We start from the raw sequence: 25,785 nt of genomic DNA on the forward strand, positions 1-25,785 counted from the left end.
TGAGGTGCTCTGTTTGACATGTATGGGAAGTCTATTCCAGAGCATGGGCAGTCTCTGGGTTATGAACCTGTCCCTCCAGCATGTTCTGTTGATTGTGGTAATGAACTGTTGAAAAAAAAAACAAATATGCAGGACGAAAGCACTTCAAACACCCAGGAATCTTCAGCTATTCAGCTCTTTAATAGAAATGTAAACAAATCACAGTGCCACACTGTGAAAGTTAAGCACTTTTCATCTGGTGCAATGACAAGACTTCTTTAGACAAATAATAGCAGGCACAAAATCATTATATATATATATATATATATATATATATATATATCTATATATATATATATATATATATATATATATATATATATATATATATATATACAAGAACACACTTCCCTCCACCCCCTAATTATTCAATTATTCAATACAAAGACAATGAACCATACAAATAAGTCTTCAATTTATAAAAATGGATTAAAATTCCTTCCTTAAGAACAGCTAGTTCATTGCTAGTATTTAAAACAACTACTGCATCTTCTACCATAGAATGGCAACAAAAAATTTACCTAAAAAAATAAGAGAAATGAAAGATCATAACTGACATAGAATGTGTTTTTAAAAACAAAACTTATAACTAATCTAATGTGTATTTTTAAATACTTGGAATTCAAAACTCACACTGTTCAATCCCACATCTACTGCAAAGGTTACCACCATGTATAAATTATACAACTGTACATAATAGATCAACCATAGTTATAAGACCAACATAAAATCTACAGATATAAAAATAACCATATACCACAACCCAGAACACATTGTCCCAGCTGAATTATCATGACAAGAACACTTGTGAAAGTATATGTTATCTGTTTAGACTTTTCATTTTCAATAAGCATTGTATAGAGCAACCATCATTAACACCAGGGAAATGGCATGCATCTAAACAAATCTGCCACATCAGTTCTCTTTTTTCTAATAACAAAGCTCTCGGGCCACCCCTTATATCTCCAGCTACATGATCTATCACCCTAAAATAAAAGTTATGTGTGGGATTCGTTTTAGTGTGGGCAGCTAATGCATTTCAACCTTGCCTTTCATAATGCAATAAAGGTGCTTGTACACTCGCTCCTGCAGTCTACGATCAGTTTTTCCAACGTAGAATGCAGGGCATAGGTTACATTGGGAAAGGTATACTACGTAAATTGTGTTACAATTGTACTTGCCTGACAAGGTCTTGTAATTGTTATCCCTAATATTAAATGAATACCCTATACTCATGTGCTTACAGAAGTTACAAGATTCACATTTACTCATTCCAGGGTTATTAATAACATTATGTTGTTTCATTTCTATAAAGTTTTTCAAATTTATGCCTCTCTTAAATGTAAAGGAGGGAAGTGGGCCTAACAAAGTGCATAATTCCAAGTTGTTGCTTAACAGGTTCCAATTAGTCCGAGTGGCAAGGAAGGTAACTGTTGATAGTGAATTTATAGCAGAATGTAACAAGATAGCTGACATGTTTCTTACTCGAGGTTACCCAGGGGAGTTTATTAAAGAAATGATGGATGAAGTGTTGTATAAAAGATCTAATGGATTCTATTCACCACTACTACAAGGTACTTTGTCATCTTGTAACAGGATGAACATTACCCAAAAGGTTAACAGGTCACCGGTGTCATTCATTTTAACATATAGTCCTGAATGTGGCCATATTATTTCAATTATAAAGAAAAACTGGAACCTGCTAAGCAACAACTTGGAATTATGCACTTTGTTAGGCCCACTTCCCTCCTTTACATTTAAGAGAGGCATGAATTTGAAAAACTTTATAGAAATGAAACAACATAATGTTATTAAGAACCCTGGAATGTGTAAATGTGAATCTTGTAACTTTTGTAAGCACATGAGTATAGGGTATTCATTTAATATTAGGGATAACAATTACAAGACCTTGTCAGGCAAGTATAATTGTAACACAAGCTATGTAGTATACCTTGCTTGCCCAATGTAACCTATGCCCCGCATTCTACATTGGAAAAACTGATTGTAGACTGTGGGAGAGAGTGTATGAGCACCTTTATTGTATTAGGAAAGGCAAGGTTGAAAATGCATTAGCTGCCCACACTAAAACAAATCCCACACATAACTTTTATTTTAGAGTGATAGATTATGTAGCTGGAGATCTAAGGGGTGGCCCAAGATTTTTGTTATTAGAAAAAGGAGAATTGATGTGGCAGATTTGTTTATACGTGTGCCATTTCCCTGGTATTAATGATGGTTGCGCTATACAATGCTTATTGAAACTGAAAAATCTAAACAGATAATATATACTTTCACAAGAGTTCTTGATATGATAATTCTGCTAGGACAATGTGTTCTGGGTTGTGGTATATGGTTATTTTTATATCTGTAGATTTTATGTTGGTCTTATAACTATGGTTGATCTGTTATGTACAGTTGTATAATTTATACAGGCTGGTAACCTTTACAGTAGAAGTGGGGTTGAACAGTATGAGTTTTGAATTTCAAGTATTTAAAAATACACATTAGGTTAGTTATAATTTTTGTTTTTAAAAACACATTCTATGTTAGTTATGATCTTTTATTTCTCTTATTTTTTAAGGTTAATTGTTTGTTGCCATACTATGGTAGCAGATGCAGTAGTTGTTTTAAATACTAGCAATGAACTAGCTGTTCATAAGGAATGAATTTTAATCCAGTTTTATAAGTTGAAGACTTATTTGTATGGTTAATTGTCTTTGTATTGAATAATTGAATAATTAGGGGGTGGAGGGAAGTGTGTTCTAGTATATATATAAAATGATTTTGTGCTTGCTATTATTTGTCTGAAGAAGTCTGGTCATTGCACCAGATGAAAAGCACTTAACTTTCATAGTGTGGTACTGTGGTTTGTTTACATTTCTTTTAAAGAGTTGAATAGCTGAAGATTCCAGGGTTTTTGAAGTGCTTTTGTACTGCATATTTGTTTTTTCAACAGTTTGTGGTGTCGGTCTGATTTTTTACTTCGACTGTGGTAATGAGGTTGAGTTCCCTGGAGTGTGTGGTGCAGAGGGATTGGGATTTCTTTAGGTGCAACATTTCTAACAGGGCTGGGGCAGGCATGGCTTTGCAAGTCAATCAGAGATCGCCTCTTAATAGATGATATGAGACAGAGAAAAGCTGGAGTTTTTTTAGTCTGTCCATATAGGGCATCTGTTTAAGGCCTAGGATCCTCTTCGTGAGGTACTTTTGTGGCCTTTCCAGCTGTTGCAGGTGTTTAGTGAGGTACATGCCAAATGGGGGATTATACTCAATGATTGGCCTAATGAGGGAAGATAGAGAGAGATGATGACCTCATTCTTCCTGGATGCAAAACCCTTGGTAATGAGATGTGCCACATAGAAGGACTTTCTGACCACAGTGGCAATGTGTTGGTTAAAGGAGAGGTCGCTGTCAACCTGTGTCTAGATCTCTTATAATGCCTTCAGTGTTCAGTGGGCTAGCATCAATGTGGCAATTAGTGGGAACTGAGTTTTTCCCAAGGGGAATGACAATGCATTATTTTGGCATTAAGCTTAAGGCCATGGTTTCGACATCAGTCGTTGGTCTCAGTGAGGCCTTTCTGTAGGATGTCTACATCACTTGGGGAGTTAATAATGGCTTCCAACTTGCAATCAACAGCAAACTTGGTCAGCCAGAGTCCCTCCCTGTTGGCCTGGACTTCTGAGAAGTAGATGCCAAACAGGAGAAGATCCAGGACCCATCCCTGTGGGACTCCACTCATGACTGGTCAGCAGTATAACTTGGAGTCTGCTACTTTCACACTGTGGGTTCTATCTGTGAGCCAATTTGCAACACACCTAGTGATATAGGGGTTGATGCCTAGTTTGGTGAGTCTATCAATAATTCCTGAGTGGGGAATAGTATCAAAGTCCTTGACCAGATCGAGGTAGGCTGTATGAACTGCATTGCCCTCATCCACAGCTCTGGTGACTGACTCAAAGAAATCAACCAGGTTGAGTAGGCATGATCTACCCTTCACAAAACCAAATTGCGTGGGATCCAGAGTTTGGAGATTCCCTATATCCTTGTTAATTAGGTCCATGATGATGTGCTCCATAGCCTTACATATCAGACTCATCAGGCTAATGGGGCAATAATTCCCAAGGTCTGTAGTCACCACCCCTTTGTGGAGAGGGATGATTGTAGCAGTGCACCATTCTGTAAGGACAAAGCCTGAGGTGAGGCTGTGATTGAACAGGGCACATAGGTGTAGTGCCAGTTCACTTTGTAGTTCATGTAGAACACAGCTGGTGATATTGCTGGGTCCCATGGAAGCTGTATTATTGGCCTTGGACAATGCAGCCTTAACCTGTGCTGCAGTAATGCTAGGTGCTTGGCAGTCCTCTGGTATTGTGATTGGTCCTTTAGGGGGGAGAGGGGTAAAGTTGGCACTAAATCTGTCAGCCAGTATGTTGGCAATATCTGTTGGCTTAGCATCGGAGGTACCATTGTGCAGTAACTCAGAGAAAATCTGGTTATTGCCATGGAGATTCTTGATGTAACTGTAGAAGGTTTTGTGGCATAACTCTCAACCTGGACACATCAAAAATCTGGACAAGGCCCATGAAAAATAGGTACAAATCTGTACACTGATTAACATAAAATATGCATGCATAATTAAGTAACCCCACCCACTCCAATGGAATTGTGGGATAACAACTTTCAAATGCAAACTGAAGAACAGACAACCAAAATATGACACCAGAGTCCCCCTGCAGCCATTCCAATGTCCCATTACCTGGCTATTTCGCCCCATTTACCATAAACACTAATGTGTGCATACTGCTTTACTTCTACAATGATTATTTTGATTTTATTTTCACATTTTATAGCACAGTGCACAAACACTAATAGACATCTGCTAAAGAAAGAAATACTGTCTCACAATGAAAATAGACTTGGTATTCAAACTTCTCTGCCCTTGAAACTCACATTCATTGAAACAGCATTGAAACCCATACCACAGCTAAAGAAAATGCATCTGGCCAGTGGTGGATAAAGATTACCTTTGGGCTGTTTAAAAATCATTGGCCCCTTGCACACAGAACAAGAAACATACACATGTTCTTTGTTGCACCTTCCTGACTTTATTAAATTATGTTCCTTGTAAAATACAGCACACTTGTTAGACAGAGTGCATTTTAAATTTATTGTTTGAACATTTTTTTTCCAGTAGGCAATGAAACAAAATGCATGAACCAATAATGACAAAACTGCCCAATTCAGAACATTTCCATCATAAAAGTCTACTTCCACACCCACACAATATATATATATATATATATATATATATATATATATATATATATATATATATATATATACATCTATAAATGGAATGACAGTAGTGTAAGCCATAGGCATCTTGCACAGCTTCTTGCAATTATTTTCAATTTCAGCTTTTTTTTGGTGGGGGGTAAAAGACCAAAAACCAGGGACACATTTTAAACATTGCTTGTATAGTGTTGGAATGTTGCTAGAATAAAATGTTGTGTTATCACTATGGATTTCACTATCAATTCTTGGACCCAGGACCCTGTGTACTACAGTCAGAACAACATACCACTATGCCAAATCAGCAGTTTCCTGTAAGATAGCCATTTAAGTTTCAGTCTTCCTATCATTTAGTGAATTCTGTTTTCACTTCTCACCATAGCTCTCAACGTCTTAGCACAAAAATCTGGACAATGCCAATAATGGGGAATACAGAATTCAGTTCTCACTTCCCACCATAGCACTCAATGTCATAGCACAAAAAACACTAACAAAGCCAATAATGGGGGGAATACAGCCCCATAATAGGGACAAATTTCAAATACTGATCTTATAAACTTAGAAAATTGCTAGAATAAAAGGTTTTGTGTTACCATTTATTTTCTGAAGAATATGAAGTCTGAAATTCAAATGACTGTTATTATTTAGTGAATTCAATCCTTCAGTGATTTGCTACAAAAAATACTGAAAACCACAGATTTTATGAGGCACAGATAAAAAATATGAGGCATAAATTCAGAAGTGGTGGCTATGGACTTAAGGCTCTTTTTACCCTGTACCCAAAGTACAGGGTTTGAGCCTGAGTACTTCTAGCCATCAAGTGTTTACAATTGGGGCATTTTCACACAGATGCACATACACACACACACACACACACACACACACACACACACACACACACACCCTTTATTCTTCAAGCCAGAAAAATAAGCCCTTTCCATTCGGTAAATAAATCACGTCACACACCCACAGCCTTTTTTCAAGCCAGAATCCTTCGGTAAATATAAAATAAGTAAATACAAAGATAATTTGCAGCAGTCCTGCAAAGATAATTTGCAGGAGTCTTACAGTTCACATCACACACACACATGGGTTATATTCTTTATAATATACTGCTTGTAAAATGTATAATATTAAGTTTGCCCTCATTCTGTACTAAACTGAATGTATACCCACTGGTACATCTTTCAAACATGCATTACATCTATTAACGGACTTCATAATGCTGCCTAGTTATCTCCATTGGAATCCAGAACAGATATAGGTGGTAATTAGCAGGTACTCTGTCTCCACCGATATTCAGTCTGGCACAGCGATACAGCATATGGAATACAGATTCAACTAAAGACATATAATTAATGAACAAGGTAACTTTATCTAAGACTTTGCACAAATATTATGCCAGCAATTTCGAAGAATATGGTTAAGTAACAAGTAGTATATGCAAATAACTACAGAGTCCGAAGAGCAAAGCACATTTTTTCACTGCACTACATTTGTTAAGCTTTAGCTCCATAACAGTTGAAAGGCTGGTCAAAGACCCTATTTACACAATCATATTTTTCTCGCTAAAAATATTTAACATCTATATACAGAATCCTTGTTAGGCTGTCAGAAGTTTAAAACACATCACTCACTGGGTGTACTGAAAACAGGGAAGAACCTGAAATTAATACCCTTTACAAAATGTATCCAGAAATAAAATACCCAACTCAAACAGCAGCACATACGTTAATCACCAAATCAAAATTCACGTTAAATATAGGAAGCTGATTTATTTCAGTTAAAAAGCATCAAGTTGCAATCATATTACTCAAAAAGTATCGGCCTATAATGAGTTTAACAATTACGGAGTGCTATTTTTCTGGTTACATTTACTAAATTTGTCACATTAATATCACTTAAGCAGGCAAGCAGTTTTGTTGGCTCATTTTCTGCAGCATTATTTTGTCCCATGCTTTTATGAGCACTCAACTTCTTTAGCCCAAGAATCGGACAAAGGCCCAATACACGGGATAATTTTTAATTACTACTTGTAATTCACAGAACAACAGGTTTTACATCGACCTGCACTTTCTGAAGATTAAGTATGGAAATTTAATGTTTGTCTTCACTGACTGCAATCTCCAGTGATTTACCACAAATATCATTTTTTACGAGGACCATGACAAAAATAAAGAACTGTTGAAAGCTATGCACCAGCCAAACAGCCCAAAGCTATATAACCAGGCTGTATTTCATAAGAGGTGGTGGAGAGATGCTCTCCCAGACTCTGAAAGCATTACGATTAATTTACATAAAAATGTTCAGTTTTGTGAGTCACTGTCGACACAGGTTACAAATAAGAACGATATCCTTTCTAGTGGTCATTCAGAATCACACTAGCATTGTGTTGGGACTGGGAAGGATTCAGGCAGCTAGAGGATCACACTTTTCAGGTTTAGTGCTGCAGGATGATGCACTTTAAATGATGCTAAGAGGGGTGGACATCTCTTCCGATTAACTCTCCTAACTAATAAAATGAGCTGTCAGAAAAAAAATATGTTCTAGTATTAGCAATTCTCTTCACAACACAAACTCTGTCCTATCGTCCTGTCATCTTCCCTGTGTATAAGGTAAAGGACAATCCACATAAAGCACAGGTGTACTGGGCACCTTCTACTGCCATCGCGAACGTTAAAAAGCACCTCTTACAAACTCCTAAGTTGTTAAGACAGAATATCTGCTGGAGCCTAATTTACTCTTATTAGGTAAAGATGCCGTTCCTGCTAACAAACACCATATGAAAGCAATAATAAACCAGACTAGGTGGACAGCAATTTGTACCTGTAGGCAGGGACAAGGAAGCAGAAATGTAAAGGATAGGCACATACCCTTTGTTCAAACCACAATCCTTCAGTAAATATAAAATAAGCAAGTGCAAAGATAATTTGCAGCAGTCCTAGTGTTCACTTCACACACACACCCTTTATTCATGCCAGAATCCTACCATTCATTCAGTCCTTTCTGTTCAGTAAATAAAAAATAAGCATGGCCATGGCTTGCAAGTGCAGCCAGAAGATAATTTCCCTCCCACTCCATGATGACAGCAGCAGCTCTTTGGTTTGCCATGCACAGCCAGAAGATAAAAAATAGCAGCAGTCCTTTTTGCTAATACAAAATAAACTAAGCTGTTACAAGTGCAGCCAGAAGATTATTTCCCTCCCACTCCATTTGAACAGCCAGCCAGAAATGTGTGCACACATAAACAAATAGTGTGCAAGTGAGCCCTTGAGCTCAATTCTGATAGGCTGGTAGCTCCGATGGAGCTGACATCATCATGCACGTGATGACGTCAGCTCAAAAAGCAAAAAAAAAATAAATAAAAGTAAAAAAAAAGCTAGGAAAAATTCAGAAATGAAGGGGTGCCACTCGGGAATTGTGTCACCCCATTATTTGGACCACAAAACTTGCTAAAAACTGAGTAATTTGGTATGGTTGGGAGGTATGCTTTGTTATTGTTTTTAGTGTCTGCCACAAGTCTGCCTTCATACCTAGCTTTAGAGGTTTTGATGAGGGATCTCAACTTTTTGTTGAGGCTAATAAGGGAGTTTTTCCCGTCTTGGGACTTCATTTTTTTCTGCAATAGTTTCTTCCTTCTGTTGTAGAGTTTGCTAATTAATGGCGGGGGACCACCAGATTGACTTCCTTTTTTTTGGAGGAGAGCATCTTGGTTCTGTTGGGTTTATGTTCTTACAGTGCATTGGTGTATGATTCGGCGGTCATGCACGTATTTTCCATTTGCATGGGTGCCATGAAGTTAGCCACCTCTGTTTTTAGGACCCCAAAGGCAGTTTTGGAGAAGTTTTTCAAGGTGGTTACCTTTGCTGGTGATGTGGGTAAGATGTGGCTTTCCATGGTAATTAGTTTGTGGTTGGATGTAACCAGGGAGGAATTGACTATTGGTGTTGAGCAATGGTTGCCCATGTTAGTAATAACCAGGCCAAGGATGTTGCTTCCTCTAGTAGGGGTAAGAATGAGCTGGTCCAGCGCAGTGGAATTAATGAATTCTAGGAAGCACTGGACAGGTGTATTGGTGCATGAGTATTTTTCCAGTTGATGGAGGGGTTGTTGACGTCACCCATATGAGAGTTTTGAGTTGGACTCTAATAGTTTCCAGGGTGCTTAGGAACATTGAGTGAGAGTCTTGGGACATGGTTGGGGACTTATAGCAGGCTACAACCTGAATCACTGTCTTACCCACTGTTAGTTGTACCTGAAGTATCTCTGATGTGTTATGCTGGGCTACTAGTCTGGATGTGTGCATATCCTTTATGACTATGGAGACTCCACCACCTTTGGAGCTTTGGTCCATGTTCTGGGGCCGAAAGGTGGGGAATGAGTTATAGCCTGGTAGTGCAGGGGTGCTTTCTGCTGCTTTAAACCAGGTCTCCATTACAGCACAAATGTCAATGTTCTTCATTTTGAGGAGTGCTTCGAGTGAGTGCATCTTGAGATTTAGACTTCTAGCATTGAGCAGCATGACCCTCAGATTGCATTTATTTGTAGCTGTTACAGTGGTAATTTGGTCTTTAGAACACCGCCTAAAAAAGGCACTATAGGGGTGGCAAGAGCCTTAGCCAGTGTCTGGAAACCTAGGGATAACAGATGCAGGCCGTCTCTGGAAAGCATCGAGGACTGTCAATCATGTCATCCCAAGCAGACAGATACTGATCCCCTTAGAATGACACCAGAAACTTAGCCAATTGTTGAAGTCAATCATTTTCTGCTTGCACTGCAGTATAATTCTGGGCAATGGTAGGATGCTGCTCAGGGCTAGTGTTATACCCACCTGGGCCACATAATCTGTAAGCTCCTCCATGTCTATTTTCATGTAGTCCAGGGGAGGTGCATCTCAGGTCATTCACACCCATATGGACAATGACAGATTCATACTTGTACTTGTTGTGGAGTGACCTGAGTGCATGTGTTATGTGTCGGATCCTGGTACCCGACAGAGAGCTGACTGTTACCTTCTCCTTATTCAGTCTAGTGAGTGGGACATCAGTCTGCCTCATTATCGAGTCACCTATGATTAGTGTATTGGGCAAGCTGTTTTGCCTTAGGGGCTTAGGTTGAGGGGCACACTGTATAGGTGAGCTATGTGTCTTGTGATTTGTGCTGTGTTGTGGTGGTCAAGTACATTTCTGATTTGGAGGTCTCTGCTGTTTGGGTAGATTTCTACTGAGAGCCTCCACGAAGGTGGTTGTGTGGTTTGTGTTTTTATGTGCGAACTGTGATGGTGGGTGTTCTGGAGGACTATGTGTTCCATGTGGTGTGGTGCAGGTGTTGACATTCTCCTCTTGACCAGCTATTCCAGTCTTGGCTGGAGAGTACATGTCTTCCAATTTGGATATATAAGTGCATCTCTCACAAGTCTGAGTGTTGGGAGGTAAGAGGAGAGGGTTGTCTGTGTACATGAGGCAGTTGCTACACTGCCTCAGAATACCCAAGTTCACCAGGTTAATAGGAGAAAGCACAGGGAACTGACCTTTAGACATGCCAGGAGGGATGGTCATTATTAATAGGTACTGGAGCTGTTTTCTTATAGGACTTTTAGTGCTATTAGCACTTATGTGTGCTACAATAACTGCTACAAGAAGCCAGATGAAGTGCTAGGCGAATAAGCTAGTTAAATGCAAGATAGAAGAAAACTAGCAAGATCTAAGGGAAACATTGAAGAGCAAACTTTCTGACACAAGTGATAGTTTACCCCAGCTTAGTGGAGCTGCACATCATGCAAGCCTGTGCAAACATGGGCTTTTAAAGCAGAAATTTGAAAAGGAGTTAGAAACCACTCCTTTCTCAAAGCTTGTTGTGCATGTATGCATGCATAGTAAACAGCATTGACTTGGCTGCAATGGCTGTCATGTTTCTGACTCATGGATATATATATATATATATATATATATATATATATATATATATATATATATATATATATAGGGTCTATATTAAAAGATCAAAGAGTTGTTTCATCGAACACCTCTTGGTCGACGCATAAAGAGCGAACGCCCTAAAGCGTGAATGCTCAAAACAGCAATTTCTTTCCCTGGGAAAGAAATCGCTAGCACAAGCACACACACACACACTTACAAACATAACATCGTGGGGGGTTTTGCCTCCCATACCCCCCAACATGGGGGGCTGTGCCCCCCACACACCCCTAACTAAATATACCCACTCTGAGATTGCACTACAGTGTGAAAAGGGGAAAACACACAGGGATGGCCAAATAATTTCTTTCCCAGGGAAAGAAATTGCTGTTTTGAATGTTCGCGCTTTAGTGCATTCGCTCTTTATGTGTCGACCAACAGGTGTTCGATAAAACACCTCTTCGGTCTTTTAATATAAACCTACACACACACACACACACACACACACACACACACACACACACACACACACACACACACACACACACACACACACACACACACACACACACACACACACACACACACACACACACATATATTTGTTTTTTCATAATTTGTCCTTAAATATTAATAACTTAGTTTTTCCAATTAATGCAAACAACCTTTTCAGATTTTTTTCAAAGGCTTGCTGTATGGATTATCTGTAACAGGAAATACATATATCAGCCAATAAAGATTCCTTGTGTGGCATAACATGAGCACACATTAGTAAATCTGCTTATCTTAACTAACTCACAATCCACAAATTATATCATTAAACACATATAATGGTACTGATGGGGCAAACCTACTGAACATAATGAAAGATGATATATTATAGACCTAATATTCAAATGTATTTTATTTACTGCACAACAATGTTCCAAAAATTACTAGATTAGCTTTTGAAAAAGTTTAGCATCTAAATAGAAGATAGTAACATACTTTGTAATGCTTTTTCTGATCCCTAATTTTCCTACTTCCACAGATTTCACATTTTTTGCATTGATCTATTCATTCGGCTTATGTTTTGGCATGTAAATAACACATGACATGAGAAAAGGGGATCATGGGTGCTGCCTTCCTGTGAAGAGGCATGAAAATGTGTTCACGTCTCCATTCCTCTCATTGGCCAGCAGGCTGACTGCAATGCCTGCAGTGTTAGGTGCCTTCTTGAGTATGTTTCCATACACTTAGTATGCATAGTTAGAGTGAGTCTCTCTCTTTGACAGACCAAGCCATCCTGCCTTCTTGCAAGGTGTGCACACCTCTGTTCTGACCCAGTAGTGATTGCCCTGCTATGGGATAGTTAGAGGTCTTATACAAACACATACACACACACACACACACACACACACACACACACACACACACACACACACACACACACACACACACACACACACACACACACACAAACAACCTACTTCAAGATGTCTGAACTCTATTGTTTACTGCCAGCTCTGTCTCACCATCTCCTCCGTTGCCCAAGCTGGTAAATGAACCTAGATCATCTGGGAAAGAGTGAGGCCTGCATCCATCTACCCCACATATAATATCACAGTTTCGGGTAGGAAAGTAGATAAAACTAATAAATGTGTTGCAAAATATAACATCCACAAAAACTTTTGCAACTGAAAAATCTTGTAGATATCTGACAGCAAAACCGTGGCAGTGAAACATAAAACAAGTGAGCTATGATTCCCTTTATTCCATCCCTTCCTTCTCTCACTCAACTATGCTGTTCATTTTTGCAAATTATTACCTAATTGCCTATCTATGTCTGTGCCTTATGTGCATATCACTGTTTATGATGTGTACTACATGTACAGCATTGTCATTAAAATAAGAAATGCTATTATATGCATGTAAAGATATAACTTTTATTTTAATTTAATTTTCTTTAAAATTTCTTTTTATTTTCCCAGGCTGAAATTGAAATGTATCATTCTTGATCAGTGCTCTACCCATGCTAACCAATTCAAATAAATAAATAATTATTGTGATCTTGTAAAAAAATGAAAGCTGTAGAGCTCATTACACTTTAATTTCTAAAGAAAATGTGCCACATCTGTGATTTAGGGGACTGAATTCAAGTACTGTCATGCCTTCTGTGAGCCGGCTACAGTCTGCTTATAAGCACAAGTATCACAGTGGATGAAAAATGCATTTTATTTAAGTGATTTTAAGCTACTGCCTATACTTTATTGATTCAAAATAAAATAACAGATTATTGATTTACAGGCAAAATTTGAGTATTTTAATTTTCTACCAAACAAGCTGCCCTTACAATATTAATCAAATAAAATGTTTTATTTCCTCTAATCTCTTCTCAAAATAATAGACAAGAATTTATACAATGACAAGAGCTCTTAAGTATCATTACATTTAATGTCTTTAAACAAATGGAAATACACTAAGAGTGGCATAATCTTAAAAAAATAATTTGGGTTCTGAGCAAAAATGAACTGTCAGGTTAGAAACAAGTATCTAAACACAGACAGGTATCAAAACATTTGACTTTGCAGACTGGCAAGCATGGCACTTAATCTAAATGATTATATATCAAGGAAAATGGTTTACAGAAACTAAGTGTATACCAGACTTTTCTTCAACAGGTTTGTCATAATATTTATAAGGGAGCAAAAGGCTTGACTTTCTTACAAAAATGATTATCCAAACAGTTTTAGGTAACTGGTGCTTCCCACTGCTTTTCAAATTGAAAGTAAACTAAATTATAAAACAGCTTTGTATAAACAAAGTAACAGGTCCTGAACAAATTTCAACATAATTATATTTTGCATTTCAGGAAATACTGTTTCTGGGTGTGGGGGATGGGCATGGGCAACCTTGGCAAGGAAAACAGCTTATGAAAGTGGCTCCAGTGGTGTGTGTGATGGATTACATTTTCAAATCCGGTGTCCACTAACACAAAACAAGTCCTTGGTCATCAAGGAAAGGGAAACAGAGATGAGAGTACATCTTAAAGAAGCAACACCAGAAGAGAAACTATGCAGCTTTTAAGAACTTGCTTGTGGTCATCAAGAATGTTGATGCCTATCACTGGACTGCATATGAGACAGCAGAAGCTGCTTGTGAATCTGTGTAAGAAAAGCTGTTCTCCATAAATGAAAAAACTTCATAAGAACAACGACAAAATAAAACAGGAAAATTAATTACTTAAGCCTGGTGCCATGGCACGAAAGGTGAAGCCCTGACTATAATCCGGGGTTCAGTCTGTGGCCTCAGCTCTAAAGAAGCCAGGCAGGGAGGGATAGATAAAAGGCCATGAGCTGCTCTTCTGTCTTGGGGGATAGGGAGGGATGCATGCAGTCAGGGGCAAACTGGAAGAGCAATTTCCTATATATATATATACATACTGGGGAAAAAACATCATTTATGCTATAAGGAGAGAGTCAGGGCTGCTTGAGAAGAAGCGCCCCTTTGCATTAGTATTTTTATAGCCCAAGCAGACTCCAAAGAATTTTTCTTGAGATAAATAGCAAGCATTTGAGGTATGATGGGGAAGAAAAAAGTAAGTGGGAGCATGTTTTGGGACTGTAATTAGTTGGTAGACTTTAAAAATTCCCTAGAGAGTACTCTGTCAGAAATATTGGGTGATCAAATGGGTGTAACTAAGGGAATTACTTTTCTGAGCTGGTATATAGGATATGAATCGGTTTACTATTAAAATTTTGAATGGCACTCCGTCGACCGTACTATAGTCGAACACGGAAGTTCGAAAATGATAATTGCGAACTCAAAAAAACAATCTAGGAATGGGTTTTAACATGGGTCGAGGTAGGGGAGATGTTTGTAGTTCAGAATAATACTGAACACCTACCTCAACCCATGTTAAAGCCGTTCCTAGATTTTTTGACTTCGACATTGGACGTTTTCGAACTTCCGTTGCCGACTATAGCACAGTCGATGGAGTGCCGTTCGAAATTTTAATAGTAAACCTATGAATCACCTAGATATAATAAGGGTTTTTTTTACATTTAATTCTGGTGGCTACTAAAACAGCAATTTCTAGAAAATTGAAATCAAAGTTGAAACCAACTGTACCTGAAGTAGTACTGAATATTGTAACATAGATAAAAAAACAGGAAATGTGATCTTTGGAAAAGGGTAGAAGCAAACTACATAGAGCAAAATGGAAATTTTGGGAAAAGACATCCAGAATAATGTTTGGAGGAGGAGTGAGGTTTAAGAGAAGGCAGGAATCGAGCAATTTATGTAATGTTGGATTGATGATAATTGTATAAAGGCAGTTGTGTGATGTATAATGTTTGCAACTGTGAACATGTTAACATTTTTTGTTTTCTTTTATACAAATGTATGTTTGCCTGTGTCTTAAGGGATAATTCAATAAAGGTGTTAAAATGCAAGAACTGAAAAAGAGAGTTATGCAGGGAGAAGCGTATATTTATTTATTTACTTTTGTTTACCAGGAAAGTCCGACTGGGCCAGAAGCCCATTTTTAGTGGAGGCCTGAGGAGAAAAGCTCCACAGAAATACAAGCAATATACAATAATTAGATAGTACAATAGTATACATACAGTAAGATGCAGAATACATATCTTCTAGTTAGTCTATACAAAGTAGTATTCAATACAGTTTTCAACTAGATACAGGTTCAAAAAGAAAAACACAAGCATTTCAGTGAAGATCACTGTGAGAAAAAATAAAGTTAGTAGTGTGTACATATTAAACAATAGTTATGACCAAATGAGATTTTCTTTATATATATATTTTGAGTAGCAATAAACACTGAGGAGAGGGAGAAAATGAGGTAAAGAGTGGTCAGTGTGTTGAAAGAGTTATAGATATCTTGTCAGTCAGGTTTAGCGCAGGAGCAATGTCAGTTCTTGGATAGATGTTCAAACAGTAGTTTAAAACTGGTAAACTCAGGTGTGTTTTGGAGGGTGTGGGGTAGAGAGTTCCATAATTTGGCTATTTGATTTGAGAATAGGGCTTCAGAGTGAGTGTTGTTAGCTTTGTTTACTGTGAGAAAGTTTCTGTCTTAGACATTGTAGGCATGAGTAGGGAACAACAAGTTCTTCGAGGGATGGGCAACTGTCAGGATGGAAGATGATATTGTGTGTGAATTTAAGTTGGACGAGACAAAGAAGGTTAGGTAGCTTGAGCCAATATAATTTATGTAGAGCAATACAATGGTGGGTTTGTTTGGGAAGGTTGGCTAAGAAATGGGCTATTTTGTTGTAGCAAGTTTCCAGTTTGGTTAAGTCTGATTTTTTTAAGTTGGTAAAGAGGGGGAAAGCATATAGGAATGTAGAGAGGAGGAAGGTTCTGGATATGGCTAGTCTGGTATTGTCAGTGAGGAATGGCTTGCTTCTGTACAGTGAGCCAAGTTTGATGTGAACTTTCTTAAATGTGGTGGCTATGTGTTGGTCAAATCTGAGTTTGTTGTCAATTGTCACTCGATATATATATATATATATATATATATATATATATATATGTATATGGGTCTACCTGATAACACCAACATGCTAAAACACTGACAACGAAATCAGAGACACCACAAAACCAAAAGTTCAAAAACACGAAACTTCACATGCCCGACAAACCACAATCCTGACAATCAACAAACAAAACAAATCCCCTGTCCAAAAAGCACACACACAACACAAGCACACCAAAAACCTTACAAACCTACACTAAACCTTACATACACAACTATCTATGCACTAACCTTAACCCAAACCCTAACCCTAAGGTCCGCCACTATCGCACACTCACCTAACCCGCGCCCTAACCCTAACTCACTTAAACCGCCCCAACCCTAAAATCTGTCACTATCACACACTCACCTGACCCACGCCTTAACCCTAACTCACTTAATCCATCCCTAACCCTACAGTCCGTCACTATCACACACTTACCTTAACATGTCAATGCTCTCAGTGTCGGGATTTTTAACTGTCGATTATCTCAGTTGTCGATCTTCCGGTGTTCTCGTTGTCGGCGCTGTGGACTTTCGGCATTATCAGGTAGACCCACATATATATATATATATATATATATATATATATATATATATATATGTGTGTGTGTGTGTGTGTGTGTGTGTGTGTGTGTGTGTATATCTATCTATCTATATATATATATATATATATATATATATATATATATATATATATATATATAGAATATCTAGAGAAAACCCTCAGATGGTGGCTGCAGTTACTCTCACTAGAGAAAGGGTTACATAAATTAGATGTAGAATACAAATGTGGGATTGACAGGACTAAATGATGTATTATTATTATTATTTAATGCTAAGAAGGAAGGCACCATAACACTTTCTTCTTTTAACTCCATCGAGAGGTTCTTCCTCAGTTGCTGTCATCTGAATGGTAGCATCCACATATATAAGATTGTTAATATTTTTCTAGGCAATTTAATGCTAGCATCTGATTCATATAATCCAGTATTTCATATGATATAGTTGGATACCTATCAAATAATCAAACAGACAAATCTTCGAATGTCATTTGGTCAAACCCATATCATCAACGATTCAGTCCATTGAAACAAACTCAGAACAAAGGCAACACCTGCATACACTACAAAAAATGCTTTTGCAGGGGGAGCTGTACCCCCATACCCTCTGCTAATTATACAGCCAACTTCGAGATCACACTACAGTGGGGAAAGGGCACATTTCCTGATCCCTACTTTAACCCAATCTCAGTCAGAATAGTTCAATGGGAATTGTTGATGACATGGATTTGACCATATGATGTTCATCAATTTGTCTATTTGATTATTTAATAGGAATATGATATAGTCAGAGTATAAATTAAATAATTATAGTGGCGATATACAGCCTTTTCATACTACTTACCTAATCGTGAACCAGCCAGTTACTCCACATCCAGTTTAAACTGGTGTGTCTTGCTCTGCTTAAATATTCCTCAGCAGGCAGATAACATGACGCTGTTTGGTTGTTTGTTTGTTTATTTATTTATTGCTTGATCGTATTTATTTTTTTAGTCATGTATTTATGTATTTATTTATTTATTTTTCACATTCATTAACTGGGTAGGAGGACTGGTCCAATAAGCATTTTAAGCCATAACCTTGACCACATGGCAAAGAATCAGTAAATGGCAGTAAATGACAATATTTGGTACAGATGTCTGATCATTAAATCAGATCACTGATCATTAAATACATGTTATATAGTGCAGTGGAATATACAAAAAAAACATTAAATAAAGAAACATATTTTCAGATAAATAGCAATATAAGGATTGCATGTGATCTTAAGTGTATAGGTATTATTGATCTATAGTGGAAAAGGTAAAAACTATCAGAAAATAAATCAAAAGTAGTGTAGCATTTAAAGTATGGAAAGTAATATGTAGAGTGTGTTTGTAATACTGCTGGAAGAACAGCTGTTGTAAAGATCATTATAGAAGTATATTGGTTTATTTGAAACATACTGAATACGTATTGAATTAAAGTTTACTTTTTTAACTAGTATATCAATATGTTTAATGTATTAATAAATAGGTACATATTTAGATTGATATAATGCATCCAGCTATTTAACATATAGTCAACTATGCAATAATGAGGAGTCTGAAACATCAGTATTAGCATCTGGGAAATAAGTGCTTGATATTTTAGCTTGAAGCTCTGAAGCAGTCACACTTTGTTTACTTTGTCATATCACCCTTAAGTATTAAATAGTATGAGATTATTGAGAATTCTTAGTTCAGCAGGCATTTTATTCCATAAACCAGGAGTTATTTTACTGAAGACTTTTTTTATAAAGGTTAAGGTAAAGTCAACTCTTAAGAATTGTATGGTGACATGACTTCTCAAAGGAAATTTTAAGAGGCGACAAATATGGTTCATTGTAATTTAAAGGTTATTGTCTTGATTAAACACATGGCTCCGGATATGATTGTTAACCAAGTGTTATATGTAAAGCTGAACAGTGGTGGTCAGCAGGCTTAGGCAAATGAGTAACCATCTGAATTTTGATTGCAGTAGTCTTTAGTATATTGGAATTGTGTGGGCAGAGAAGGGGTATGATAGACAATACATACTCTAATCTGGACTAAAGGACATGTATTGCTGTAGCTATTCTTCAGTGGTGAGAAGGTGTAAGACTTAAAAGTGATTTTTAGTATATCTGGCACTTTGACTGGACATCAGTGTATAGATTAAAGGCTAGATTTTTGTCTACTTTTATCTCATGCCATGTTCAGGTATTTTTAGTGCGTGATATAAAATATGGAATTACCAGTAGGGTCCTTAACAACAAGTTACACGCCAAATAAAAGATGTTTTTAGCATTAAAAATTCAAATCAGAAGGGAAGGGGTAAACCATGCATTTGTTAACACAGACCATGTATGACCTTGTTGCCTGCGTTTCTTGTTGGTCTGTAAATCCCGCTCGACTGAAATAAAGGAATGCAGGAAGAACATAATACATCCTGTTGTAGTAAAGGCTCATAATGCTTACTTAACAGACATTCATAACTTTGGGAGACCAGAAAGAAAAGCAGGATAGTGAATTTTCATTTGGTTTAAGGCTAACATGTCATATATGTTTTAGTGATGCATTTTTCAGTTTCTCTTTACTGGTGTAAGGGGACTGAAACACTGTTCAGATAGCCTTGGTGTTATTTTGTTGCAATGTACCCTGTTGATGCCACATATCTGAGCTGTATAAGCAATTGTGAGCAATTTCTAGCAGATAGACTGCAATCTCTTTGTATCAACAACATAGAAAGTATCAAAGGCTATGACTTATAATACTTTTCTCTGCCTGTCGTATTATAGTGAAAAACCTAAAGCTCCACAGTAGTGGTTAGGAGTGCATAAATGCAGCTTTCTTACTCTGTAGGAGTATGAGGATGCATTTCCCAGCACTGTCTCAAACCTTTTTATGCTACTTATCACTGATCTTTAAAACAACAATGTCATTTTGTAGCAGAATTTCTTTTTTACATTGCACATTGCAATGGAGTCTGACAATATAAACCAGTTAATTAAAAGGCAATTCAGGACCACATGAAGCACTGATGGATCCTTTCGATATTTTCTTGTAAACTGTGCCATTCACATTGCGAACTGTGGCTAGAAATCCTTCCTCTGAAGACTAGTGACATAAACAGCACAGTTGTTCTTTAAGCATGCTGTTTGCCTCCCCTCCATCATGGCAGTATATACTGGTTTCCCCTATGTGGTGCATGTATACCATCTGATTGACTCTGGCGAGAACTGGGTGGAGAAAGGATCTGGCTTTTCTAGCACACAGGTGCCATATTGCTTACTTATAAAATAAGATAATAGTGTAAATTAAGATCCACTGTCACATAATTCACTTCCAACACAGCTCTGGCACCCTGCTTTGGTGTAATACTGTAAATGTGAAATATAGTAAAGTTCATAAAGCACTCACACCAACAGCAGTACATTGAAATGTTGACTTCAGTGTATTACTTTTCACTTATCCCCGTAAAGATATATGTTTACATTTTCTGTTTTGGTATACACATAACCTAGGCATCACAAGGCTATGGGAAGCATACTTAGAAAAAAAAGTACAAAATAGTAATTCTCATATTTTAATTCTGTCTTTTGGATTTAATACAAAGTAGTGTTACTTCAATTTAATTTCATGGATGTATAACTATTATGCTGCTTCTTTCATAATATACTATTACAGAGCCAATAGTATCAATGATCAACAAGTAATTTGGACTGATACATAGTAACAAAGTAAAGTTTCTTAATGAACTCCATTATTGTTCTCCCATGAGCTGTACTATTAAAATAATCTGTTAGAAAGTGCTGAAGAACTAAACTGGATTGTTATAATGAGATGCATGTAAATGCGCATTAATGACTGCTGGCTATTAACTTGACTGCTGGCACCTTGGGTGTATTAGTCCCAATACAAGGGACAAAATGTTGGAAGCAGATGTATGCCTGATGAAGATGCCTGTTTATGATAATTACTACTGCATGTAAAGTGAATGTTTTTTCTCATATGCCTGCACTGTAGCATAATACTTGATTTTGTGTCTCTCACTGATGGGATGTAAGGAAATTGGAACACAGACCAGGTAATTTTAATGTTGCTTTGTTCCACAGATCTTAACTGATGCCTTTTAAAGACTCTATTTCCATTATATTGGATTGTTGCAAGATGAGTCTAGCAATGTCTCTGCAAAAACAGTCAGTACTGCAAAACTTAGCATTTTAGTTTATTTTCTTCCCCGTATGATAAATAACAATAGCTAAGCCCCCCCCCCCCACCACCACCACCACCACCATGAGCATGGTATTGCACCTGCCTGTATGAAGCTGGCATGTTACGAGTAGAAACAGAGATACATTTTTCTTGGGTACTGTACTTTTTTATTATCAATTGCTGGGGACCCTTGTATAGTTGGATTTTTAACCCAGCAGTGTCATTTCTGGCAGATTTGTTTTCTGCCTTGTGCATTGCTGTAATATTCTCTTCCAATTTAAACTGCACCATTAAATTATAGCATTCAGCTGTGCACTGACTGCTAAAATTGTTTTTTTTTGTATAGATTCCTCCTTCTGTATTGTTGAACAATGTGCTGAAATCTTTCCTGAAAACAATGCAGAATCACATATCTAGGCTACACTGTTATATTTTAATGGACTTAATCTGCTCTTACTGTTTACCGCTGCTTAATCACAGAAAAATAAACTTCTGTCCTGTACTTATCACATATACATCAATTAAATGACTCATCTGAAAGAGGGATGAGACCTGGAACCTCATATGTGATAGAAAACAAAAAAAGGTTAATCGTTTCAGTCTGTAAAAAAGAAAAAAAAAAAAAGAAAATGTCTGACGTAGTTTAATAATATCTTAGATAACATTTAAACTCTAAGCTAAACACATCCACATATCCAGGAAAGGACAGAAATATCCTGTATTTATATTGTGTAAGAAACAGGAAATTTCAGACCACCAAGCTCAGGAGATATAGTTTGAAATACCAGACTCTGCATATACTAACCATATTATCTTCTAAGACTGCAAACTCAAAGGTTTTAACTATTTGAATAAAAACATGAACTATAAATATATATTTAAAGCAGTCATATAAAAAGAATCAGTATGTATTAGCAAAATATATTGATTAGAATAATCTCACTCATCCAGTCAAAATAAAGATAAACTTAGTTTTTAAGGAAGGATACAATTATACCACTTTAGGTGTGAAAGAAAATGAAAAATCACACTTAAACAATAACATTCCAAAGACTTCTTTACGCAAAATAAAGAGAATATAATTATATAAATGTTTGCATTTGAAGCTACCTCATTGCATTCACTGAATTGAGGTACATTGTAAAAAGTGCAAGTTGCCCAAGGAAAGCAAACTGGAAAATGTGATTTCTTCTAAAGATCTATAATAATATAATAATAGCTATTAAAAACTGGTAATATTAAAACTTAGAAAGAAGGATATGTGTAAATAGTTAAGGTACTTACTAACATCATAAAAATAAAGCTTACCAGAAAAATAGATGACTATTGAAATAATTTATCTCTTACTAGATATAAAACAGAATAATATAGTTTGAGTCCTTTAGATTACTGTCACAGAAAAAAAAGTTTGCTTAACTTGAACAGTTAGTATAAAGTTTGCTATCGCTGCATGCAAACTGCAATGCCTCAGGAAACTTTATAAGGAAATAAACATTATGATACTAAGCATATTGTAAAAGTACCTGTCTTTTTCTTTCTTACAAATTCAGGTAAATCAGCTGATAAATGAATTTCTGTACTGTTCCAGGTAAAAGCAGACTGCAGTTTCACTGCTTTGAAAAATGAATAAGCATCATAAAAGATGGAATATTTTATAAAAAAAACTACACAACAAAGTGGACATCAGTTCCTAGTCCAGAGAGATAAAATTCATTATGAGCAGATAAATCCTTTATAGGTTTTATATTTTAAAAATGAAGATCAAGTTTGACACACAACTTATTGTAAAGTGTCATTAATAATAAACATCTTTTAAGTGTTTTGCAATATTTAGTATGTCATTCCATACTTAAAATCTTTGCTTGGAAAGTTCCTGTTCTAGGAATTATTTTCTTGCAACATAGACTCATTTCTGCTATTACAGTCTTCAGGAAAGATATATTCTGCTCAAATATTTCAATCATGTGAGATAAATCCACAAGTAGATTTAATCAGATATTAATTGCTAAGAAAAAAAAAAAAGGTGCAGACTGGATAAGAAGAATAGCCTCCCAAAGGTCAAAGTAAAGAACTGAGCAGTTGCATACTGAAGTGATTACTCAAGACTGAGTGTAGATATCACAGGATTTACCCACAGTTGGCAGGGTTTGATTATTAAGGGTGAAACCTGAGTGAATAAATAAAGCCAGTTGTAGGTAAATCCTTTGATACCTACATCCAGTAGTGAGTTATTGCTGCTATACAATTATATTATTTAAGAAAGAAACTGGTTACCGTTCTTAAATGGTACAATCATTTTCTTGGGTGGCGAAAGCCAGGGTACCTTTTTGGCTAGGCTTGTATAGTCCATAGGGCCAATAGCCTAGTACCTACCTATGAAGCTTTGAACCTATGGCTTTCTAAAGAAACCAAGTTTAAAATCAAACTGAGAAATAAAGTATGGGAAAACTGGTGTGCAACTAAATCCCCTTAAGATCAACTTAAATTTCGCCAACTCAGAAATTATGCCAAAAAATCCATTCTGATAAACAGAAAAAAAAAATACTATCCCAACCTTCAACAAAAACTCCAAAATAATCCACAAAAATTCTGGGCAGGCCTAAATCGACTACTACACCAAGGACAATCTACCACACCAGTTCCCTCTAACTCTAGTCAAAAATCGCCTGATGACATTGTCAATGCCTTTAATAATTTTCTTACCGAAACAATCCAGACCCTAGCTAACCAGCTCATTCCAATTAGCCCCTTCCCTTCCTCAATCACAAACACCTCAAATCCTGTCTTTCACTTTCAGCCTGACTCTACCACTTTTATCCGATCACTACTCAAAAAACTAAAACCTACCACCCTTTCTACAGACCTTCTCCTTGCAGAGTATCTTCAAAAAGCTGTGGGTGTTGTAGCATATCCCATCTCTATACTGATCAATGGGACCCTGTCAGAATGCTTCAACCCCACCATATGGAAAATAGCTTGTTATCCCTCTCCGCAAAGGGGGTAGCTCAACTGAATTATCCAACTATAGGCCCATAGCCATTCTCTCACCTCTAGCCAAATCTCACTATGAATAATCTACTGGCCAATTCTCAGCATGGTTTCAGGCCATATCATAGTACCACAACCACCCTCCTTTCCTTTACCAATGCTATAAACCTAAACCAGAATGATAATTTGCTCTCCTCAGCCCTCTTTCTTGACCTGTCAAAGCCCTTCAATATGATCAACCATCAATTACTCATCCACTCTCTAAAGGGCATCTCCCTGGACAAACAAACTATTCAATGGTTTACATCCTATCTGAGTGGAAGAAAACAAGCAGTTCTATGGCAGGACAAACTGTCTGCACTGCTACCGCTCACCCTTGGAGTCCCTCAGGGCTCCATTTTGGGTCCCCTGATTTTTTTCTATCTTTATTAATAACCTTCACACAGCCATTCCAGGAGCCACCTGCATCCAATAGGCAGATGACTCCACTCTTATCTGTACAGCCTCCTCCTCATCAGACCTGCAAAACCTTACCAGAGTACATTTAATACTATTGAAACCTGGTTAGCTAATAAATGCTTGATCCTAAACCCTAACAAAACTAAACTTCTACTCTTCACCCCTACCAGTTGATCCACCCCTCTTTCTTTCTCCATATCATCCAATAATGATACCTCTATTTTCCCAGATGTCGGCACTAAGCTCTTAGGTGTTATAATTGACAATAATCTCAAATTTGACTTGCATGTAAACAAAACCATTAAAACTGTTAACAAAAAGCTTGGCTGACAATACAGAAATAAACCTTTTCTAACCCCATTAGCCTGTACCACTATAGCCCGCTCTCACCTACTTTCTAGCCTGTCATATGCTTCTCCTATACTCTCTAACTTGAACAAGACTGAAATCAATAAACTCATCTGCAGCTACAACCATATAGCCAACTTTGCTACTAACTCTATGTATAGGACCCATCATTGACAAAACCTTGAGCTTCTAGGGTGGTTAGAGTTCCCTAACCTACTTCAGTTTAACCAGCTCATAGTTTCTCACAAAATTCTCACACACCCGGAAAATACTCCTGCTCTTAGAAACATTACATAACCCTACTGTAACCAGAGCCCATTATGTTCATCTAACAAACTAATAGTTCAAACAATAAGAGCTAGAAATTGGGCAGGAGACTCACTATTCACCAACATTGTTGGCAAAGCTTGGAATTTACTCCCAGCCAACCTTACACTTGAACCCTCTCTTGGTCT

General features: G+C 37.1%; 1 protein-coding gene across 1 annotated transcript in view; it reads right to left on the minus strand.

The window, feature by feature from the left end:
• Positions 1-25,498, minus strand: part of LOC122815008 (uncharacterized protein K02A2.6-like) — a 97,610-nt gene extending 72,112 nt beyond the window's left edge. Inside the window, 1 exon segment of the mRNA XM_044087261.1 lies at positions 25,415-25,498. Coding sequence (XP_043943196.1) covers positions 25,415-25,498 — 84 coding nt within the window.
• Between the last annotated feature and the right edge of the window lie 287 nt (positions 25,499-25,785).

This window comes from Protopterus annectens, chromosome 11.part0, assembly GCF_019279795.1.
Source record: "Protopterus annectens isolate FY-2018-M chromosome 11.part0, PAN1.0, whole genome shotgun sequence".
In the NCBI taxonomy this organism is placed as follows: domain Eukaryota; kingdom Metazoa; phylum Chordata; order Ceratodontiformes; family Protopteridae; genus Protopterus; species Protopterus annectens.